General features: G+C 39.9%; 1 protein-coding gene across 4 annotated transcripts in view; it reads left to right on the top strand.

Moving 5' to 3' along the window:
- Nucleotides 1–8,609, top strand: part of Med1 (mediator complex subunit 1) — a 43,395-nt gene that overhangs the window by 22,125 nt on the left and 12,661 nt on the right. For all 4 annotated transcript variants that reach the window (XR_003845135.1, XM_021214031.2, XM_021214029.2 and 1 more), the window contains exons 8-13: nucleotides 859–933; nucleotides 1,599–1,672; nucleotides 3,333–3,422; nucleotides 5,251–5,362; nucleotides 6,077–6,201; nucleotides 6,504–6,622. Coding sequence is in view for 3 of the 4 variants with exons in the window: in XM_021214031.2 (XP_021069690.1) it covers nucleotides 859–933; nucleotides 1,599–1,672; nucleotides 3,333–3,422; nucleotides 5,251–5,362; nucleotides 6,077–6,201; nucleotides 6,504–6,622 (595 nt within the window). In the remaining variant the exon portion in view is untranslated. The remainder of the gene's footprint in view (nucleotides 1–858; nucleotides 934–1,598; nucleotides 1,673–3,332; nucleotides 3,423–5,250; nucleotides 5,363–6,076; nucleotides 6,202–6,503; nucleotides 6,623–8,609) is intronic.

Below are 8,609 nucleotides of genomic sequence, written 5' to 3'. Positions count from 1 at the left end.
GCTCTTACCCACTGAGCCATCTCACCAGCCCACTTGACTATTTTAAAAGGAAATACACATAAACTCTGGTAGTTCCAAAAAACAAAAAAGTATAGTAGCCCAGCCTTAACCTCAGGATGAGGATGTCCCTGGCCTTGAATTTCTCGTTCCTTCTTTATCCCATGTGCTGAGATTACCCCGTGTGATGGGATGCCTAGCTTTGGTAGTTTGTATTATTTTATTTATTTTATTTTATTTTTTTTAAATCATTTTTTTTTTAAAGATTTATTTATTTATTATATGTAAGTACACTGTAGCTGTCTTCAAACACTCCAGAAGAGGGCATCAGATCTCATTATGGATGGTTGTGAGCCACCATGTGGTCGCTGGGATTTGAACTCAGGACCTTCAGAAGAGTAGTTGGGTGCTCTTACCTGCTGAGCCATCTCACCAGCCCCTATTTTACTTTTTATAAAGAGGTCTCACTATGTAACCCTAGCTGTCCTGGAACGCTATGAAGACCAGCATAGCTCAAACTCCTGGCGATCTGCATATCCCTTCCTCCCGAGTGCTGGGACTAAGGTTGTGCAAACCACGCCGTGCAAGAGTTAAAACAGTTTAGCTGGTTCTAACCACTGAGTCAGTATTTTTTGGGCTTCTTGTTACTATTGTTTTGAGACAAGGTCTCACTGAGAAACCTTGACTGGATTAGAATTGCTTTGTAGACTAGGCTAGCCTGACCTTGGAGAGATGCACTTGCCTCTGCTTCTCACTGACTGGGATTAAAGGGGTGTGCCACCACGCCTGGCTGGTGACAGTGCTTATATGTGCTTATTTAATTCAACTGTTTAACTCATTTTTTTCTTATCTACTCTCCAGCAAACTGAAGACTAAAATGTATCTGGCTCTCCAATCCTTAGAACAGGACCTTTCTAAAATGGCTATTATGTACTGGTAAGACTGACTGATGAGACCATTCTATGACTTAGTTTCTCTTCCAGGGGGTTTATAACATCTTAATTTTTACACTTATAGGTGTACTACAGTATATGTGATTACATATCTTTGCATATTACTATGTAGCATATGTCTGCATTATACATGTTTTATACACACATGATTTGCTGTTGCTTCAAAATGAGTATTACATTTTATTTTCTGAGTATAACAACTCAGACAGTCATTATTGATAACTGAGATAGTTGAGTTATTGCTGAGTTGTTGGTTGTTATTCTATAGACTATATCTAAAATATTTTCAAAGTTGAATTGATTATCTGATAGTTATCCAGATCTAATTTTTTATTCATTAATTTGAGATTGTCTCTAGGACTCCCAGCCTGGCTGACATGTAAGATGCAGCAGTGTCAACCACTCTAGTTACAGAATTATCGGGATGTACAAACCTGGCTTAGTTGTACATTTTATTCTATTACATACTGATGGTTTCTGGAAAATGGCCCCGTTCATTGACAGTGAGAAGCACATCTTATATGTGCAATTACAAGCTGGAGTCATTTTGATAGTATCATAACACTTTATGAGCTTAGCTCAATATCAGACTTTGTCTGAAACTGTCAGTGGCTAAATCCAATCACACATAGATCATTTGTCTTGTAGGAAGGCAACTAATGCTACTCCCTTGGATAAGATTCTTCATGGAAGTGTTGGCTATCTCACCCCACGGAGTGGGGGTAAGTTAGCCTTTCTTGATGTACTTTTTTTTTTTTTCTAAGAAATTGTATGGATTTAGTCTAAAGGCCATTATTTTATTTTAACATGGATGTGAGTGTGGTGTACATATATGTGTAGAGGCCAGAGTAGGACAGGCGGCCTACTGTTAAGGCATGGTTTCTCGGGGATCCTGGACCTAGGCTGGCAGCCAGTAAGGACCAATTAGTGTTCTTCCTGCCCCTACCAAGCACGGTGCTGAGATTACACGGGTTAGGCTGCCCTGCTTAGCTACTTGTGCTTCCCTGACAGCACGCTGACCAGAGATCTGTCTCTTCAGCACCCTCAGTTCCTTTTTGTTCTTTTGCAGTGTTGGGGATCAAAACAGAGCTCTGTGCATGCTAGGCCAAATGTTCACCATTGTATATCACTTTTTTTAAAAAAGATTTATATTTTATTTTTATTTTTTTTTTAATTAATTAATTAATTTATTTATTTTAAAGATTTATTTATTTATTATATGTAAGTACACTGTAGCTGTCTTCAGACACTCCAGAGGAGGGAGTCAGATCTTGTTATGGATGGTTGTGAGCCACCATGTGGTTGCTGGGATTTGAACTCTGGACCTTCAGAAGAGCAGTCGGGTGCTCTTACCTGCTGAGCCATCTCACCAGCCCCAAGATTTATATTTTTACTTTAGGTTTGTGACTATACTGTACCTGTCTTCAGACACCCCAGAAAAGGGCATCAGATCTCATTTCGGATGATTGTGAGCCACCATGTGGTTGCTGGGAATTGAACTCAGGACCTCTGGAAGAGAAGTCAGTGCTCTTAACCCCTGAGCCATCTCTCCACCCTGTTTTTTTTTTAAATTTGTTTTAAAGGTTTATTTGTTTATTTTATGAGTGCTCTATCTGCATGTATACCTGCATGCTAGAAGAGGGCATCACATCCCATTATAGATGGTTGTGAGCCACCTTGTGGTTTCTGGGATTTGAACTCAGGACCTCTGGAAGAGGAGGCAGTGCTCTTAACTGCTGAGCCATCTCTCCAGCCCCAGGAATATCACTTTTAATTTTACCTTGAGCTTGTGAAGACATAAGCTCAATAAGAAAGTTACCAGTCATTTTTAATGACTTCTAAGATGTTAATACTTTCCCTTTTTTTCTTTGTGTGAAGAATATTGCTGTTCCCAGAATCAATAAACTTTCATAAGCTTATTTAGGACATGACTTTGCACATTTGTGCAACTCTTTTTTATTTTATTACATTTATCTTCTTTCTGAGTGTGTGTCCTTTTAAGTATATGGAGGTCAGAGTCAGTTCTGTCCTAGCATAAAAGGTCCTTGGGAGCTCTGTTGTCAGACTTGGTGGCAGGTGTTCTTGTTGGATATGCCATCTCACTGGCCCTATAGAATTAAGTGTGTGTGTGTTGTGTGTTTGGGGGCATGTGCGTGAACGCATCTGTGGAGATGTAGGAATGTGTGTGTATATGTTTATTGAGAATTATTAAAGTTTTTTGTAGGCAAGGTAATTACTCTTCCCAGGGCTGTCCCCAGCCTTTTCTTGTTAGTTTGAGATGAGGTTTCTTTATCGGTGAGTGCCATCACAAATAAAATGAATGCTTTTCTAAAGTGTATAATTTATTAATAAAGACGCCTTAGTAACTTTTTTTAATGATAGGTCATTTAATGAATATGAAATACTATGCCTCTCCGTCTGACCTGCTGGATGATAAGACTGCCTCTCCTATCATTTTGCATGAAAAAAATGGTAAGTGTGTGTCGTTTGTGTGTGTGTACTTTGAGACAGATCTCTTTCTATAACCTAGGCTGTCCTGGAACTCACTATGTAACACAGGGTGGCTGTCAAACTTAAGTATAATGATCATATATATCACTTCAGCCTTCCAGGAACTGGAAGAGTATAGTTATGACCTACCTCCCAGGGGTTGGAGTTACAGCATGTCCACTATGCTCTCCGGTTAATATTCATATAATGTGGTATTTCTTGCTATCTTTATGTATGTATACCTGATATAAAACAAGCACGTCATATGTACATATCCATATATATCTCATATATACATGTATATGTACTTAAGCACTCAAGCCTATATATAATATTAGCTTAGTAAGTAAATGAGTTAGTGATGAAATGAAGATTACTGACAGAGTACCCTGCATCCTTATTACTCTAAAGGGGAAGAAGGCTGGGTTTGGTGGGACATCCCAGAATGCCCACACCGAGGATGCACAGGCAGGGAAACCTGAGTGGAAGGCTAACTTAAGCTACATGGTGACAATTTCTCAGTGACCAAGTAAATAACTATGACTTAACTGCAGTAATGAACGACACTTGGTATTTTAAATTTTTGCTTTTGGTGTTTTGAGAAAGGAATGTCATATGGCCACAGCTGGGTGTGTGTGTGTGGGGGGGGGAGGCAGAGTCAGCTGGCCTCAGACTTGTTACATAACCGAGGATGAACTTGGGACTTAAGTTCTTCTTAGTTCTTGGGTATATGCCACCACACCTGCTTGTGTTTGGACTACCACAGCAAAAGGACAGAAGCACTAGCCCAGGACTTTATTTGCCCTCAGTATAGCTCCAATCATTGTCCTGAAGTTGTAAGCTCATTTAGATACATTGTGAAGTTGTGTGTGAAAGTAAAAGTTGATAGTGAGCTTTTTAATCATTAACAGAAAGAAGTACTGACTGCTGTGAGAAGGTAGCTTGTAGCCCCTCCCCATGCCCCCCCCACCGTTTTCTTACCCCTTGGGCAGGAATTGATGCAGAGGTGACAGAAGTGCTTGCTGGCTTGTTCCTTATTCCACCTGCTTTCATTTCTCTTTTGTTTGTTTGTTTGTTTGTTTTTGTTTTTTTTCGAGACAGGGTTTCTCTGTATAGTCCTGACTGTCCTGGAACTCACTTTGTAGACCAGGCTGGCCTCAAACTCAAGAAATCCACCTGTCCCTGCCTCCCAAGTGCTGGGATTAAAGATGTGTGTCACCACCTCCTCCTGGCTTTTTCTCTTTTCTTTATATTTATTTCACTTGCATTTGTGTTTTGCCTGCACGTATGTTTATGGAAGTCCCAGAACTTGAGTTGCAAACAGCTGTGATCTGCCATGTGGTTGCTGGGAATTGAACCAGGGACCTCTGGGAGGGCAGCCAGTGCTTTTTAACCACTGACCTATCTCTCCAACCCAAGCTTGTAACATTTGTGATTTTTGTGGGATTAGAGCATGTAGATTCATTGTGACTGATACTGTACGGGTTTCTTCTGCATGTTAGTTATTGGTTGTTGTTGTTGTTTTGGTTCTTTTAGAAAATAAGGTTTCTCCTCAGGCTGGCCTCAGACTTAACTCTATAGCCCCTGCTTACATGTTGCCTGGCTTTTCTTTTTTTTCTTGTGCTTTGTTCTGTTTTTGAAACTGGGTCTAGCCTTGTAGCTCAGGCAGGCCTCTAACTCAGATCCATTTTCCTTTTTCATTCTGCAGAGTGCTGGGTTTGCACACAAGGCCACCATTTCTGTCTTTTTAGTGCTGAGATCCTTGTCCTAGTTAGGAGGTAGAAAATCTTTTTTCTTTTTCTATTCCCAGTTCCTCGGTCTTTGGGAATGAATGCCTCAGTGACAATTGAAGGAACCTCTGCTATGTACAAGCTCCCAATTGCCCCATTAATTATGGGGTCACACCCAGCTGACAACAAATGGTAAGATAAAGATCGTTTCAAAGTTGCAATGTCTGTTTTTTCAGCTGCAAGCCCAGTGCGTTTATCTTCCTGGGATGGTCAGACGTCACCCTCTGCTTCCATGCATGCACACCTGGCCTGTACTGGAATGTTTCTACTTGAGACTACTCCCAGAACATACACTGTCACACCTTTGTGGGTTTTTTTTTTTTTTTTTTTTTAATTCTGTGTATGTATTTTTTGCCTGCAAGTGGGTCTTTGCAGCATCCTTTGTCCTGGTGCCCTCGGAGGCTAGAAGTGGCCATCAGATCCCCTGGGGCTGCAGTTATAAATGGTAAAACTGCCATGTGGGTGCTGAGACTTGAATACAGGTCTTTTAGAATACTAGGTAGCATCATTAACTACCAGGTTGATATATGCCAATATTCCCTATAGATCACATTCTTTGCAATAAATTAGTTGGAGTTTTATATTGGTTTTTGAACTCAGGGCTACAAATAAGAAGTGTACTCCCTCAGACTGAGCTAGACCCTGAGCCCCATTATACATATTTTTTAAAAAATACTTCAGAATTAAAGTATTTCAGAATAAGGTAATATATTTTGGAATTGTGGTAAGGATAGTAGAAAAGTAAGTTTTTGATAGACTTTGTGGGTCTATGTATTATACTCTTGTCTAAGAAAAAGTGTTCATAGTTTTCAAAATAGAAAATATCCCCCTCTTCTTTTTTCGAAGGACCCCTTCTTTCTCTGCTATCACTAGTGCCAACAGTGTTGATCTTCCTGCGTGCTTCTTCTTGAAATTTCCCCAGCCAATTCCAGTATCTAAAGCATTTGTTCAGAGACTGCAAAATTGCACAGGTATGCTTTGCTTTATAAAATGTTTGCCAACCTGTAAGAAAGGTAGGTTTTACCCATTGAGATAAAACCTGTTAAAATCAGAATGAAAAACTTGAGATTACCCTAAACAATTTACAGTCAGTCCTTTGGTGTCAAAGAAGTACTGCTGAGTTCAGATGTTAGGGAAGTAGGAGTAGTTAGTGCTAGTGCTCTGTAAGAACTTTTGGATATGTGGGCAAATGCATAGGAAGGTTACAAGAAGACAGTGCAGCTGTCACATTTTGATCTTATGTGAGCAATACAAACAGTCTTTGTATTTTCAGGAATCCCGTTGTTTGAGACTCCGCCCACTTACCTGCCCCTCTATGAACTCATCACTCAGTTTGAGCTGTCAAAGGATCCTGACCCTTTACCTTTGAATCACAACATGCGATTTTACGCTGTAAGTAGGCCCTGTGGATTTGCAACAATATTGGTTCATTATAGCACTAGTGGGGTCCGATAGCTTTCTTTTAGATTGTTAAATCATCCTCAGTTGGGCAAAAAAAGTCATCATAAACATACTAAAGCAAAAGAGAATTAGCTTTTGAGTTAAACAGCCATGCACATGTCTGTCTGTATCATTTTATGTGCATCAGTATTTTGTTATATTTAAGTATATACATAACCTGCTTTTCTGTGCCAAACAAGTAAGAAGGTCACCTAAACTCGAGTTATGTACATCTGTGAGTGGCCATGTGGGTGCTGGTAACTGAAGCTAGCCCCTCTGGAAGAGCAGCAAGTGGCTGTAAATCGAGGAACATTCTTTCATGTCCTTTTCCTTCCTTCCTTCCTTCCTTCCTTCCTTCCTTCCTTCCTTCCTTCCTTCTCTCTCTCTCTCTCTCTCTCTTTCTTTTCTTTCTTTCTTTCTTTCTTTCTTTCTTTCTTTCTTTCTTTCTTTCTTTCTTTCTCTTTTCCTTCTTTCTTTCTTCTTTTCTTTTCTTTTCTTTCTTTCTTTCTTTCTTTCTTTCTTTCTTTCTTTCTTTCTTTCTTCTATATTTCCTTCCTTCCTTTCTTTTTTTTTTAAGGATGTATTTATTTATTTTAAGTATATGAGTACACTTTAGCTGTACAGATGGTTATGAGCCATCATGTGGTTGCTGGGAATTGAACTCAGGACCTCTGTTCACTCTGGCACAAAGATTTATTTTATTATTATATGTAAGTACACTGTAGCCGTCTTTTTTTTTTTTTTTTTTTTTTTTTATTTTATTTTTAATTTTTTTTAAGATTTAATTATTTATTATATGTAAGTACACTGTAGCTATCTTCAGACACTCCAGAAGAGGGCGTCAGATCTCGTTACAGATGGTTATGAGCCACCATGTGGTTGCTGGGATTTGAACTCTGGACCTTCAGAAGAGCAGTCGGGTGCTCTTACCCACTGAGCCATCTCACCAGCCCACAGAGAGACTCTTAGTTAGGATTTCCATTGCTGTGAAGACACCATGACCAAGGCAACTCTTATAAAGGAAAACATTTAATTGGGCCTGGCCTACAGGTTCAGAGTTGCAGTCCATTATCATCATGGTAGGAAGCATGGTAGCATCCAAGCAGACATGGCTCTTGTAGGGTCTCAAAGTCCACAGTGACTGTCTTCTTCCAACAAGGCCAAACCTCCTGATTGTGCCACTCCCTGAGTCATGCATATTTAAACCACCACAGAAGCCCTGTCTCAGAGTGGGAAGGTGGAGAGGAAGGGCTATTTCTTGGGCCAAGTGGGAATGGTGACACCTGTCTTAAAAGGGGGGAAATGTCTCCTTATTTTTTGTTTTTATTTTTGTTTTTTCGAGTCAGGGTTTCTCTGTAATGCCCTGGAACTCACTCTGTATACTAGCCTGGCCCCGAACTCAGAAATCTGCCTGCCTCTGCCTCACAAGTGCTGGGAATAATGGCATGTGTCACCATTGCCCAGCTTTTTTTCCTTTTACTTTAATATTTTTTTGTCTATGAGTGTTTTCCCTGCATGAATGTAAGTGTACTACTGCATTTGTGCACACACGAAGGTCAGAAGAGGGTGTCAGATTCTCCTGGAATTAGAGTTACAGACTCTAATTAGTTAGAGTTTGAACTGCTGTGTGGATAGATGGGTGCTGGGACCAAATCTAAGTTGTCTGAAAGAGCAGTACAGACTCTTAACTGCTGAGCTGTCTCTTCAGCGCTAGCCCATTAAGAGCTAGAAGGAGAAGGGCCTCTTAAATGCATGTGGGGACCAAACGCTGGCACACAGACGTTCAAAGGTCGGTCCCAAACCTCATCTGGGTTGAATTACATAGAAATGCTTAGTTTATATAACTTAGAAGTTCTCTAGTTGCAGCTAAAGTATAATATATAGAATGTTTTATTTAAGATACAGCTTTATAATTCTTTAGAAACTGCTAGTGTAATTT

The sequence above is a fragment of the Mus pahari genome, chromosome 14 (genome assembly GCF_900095145.1).
Source record: "Mus pahari chromosome 14, PAHARI_EIJ_v1.1, whole genome shotgun sequence".
Lineage (NCBI taxonomy): Eukaryota > Metazoa > Chordata > Mammalia > Rodentia > Muridae > Mus > Mus pahari.
Note: the sequence above shows the minus strand (reverse complement) of the source record. Positions and strands in the feature narration are given on the sequence as shown.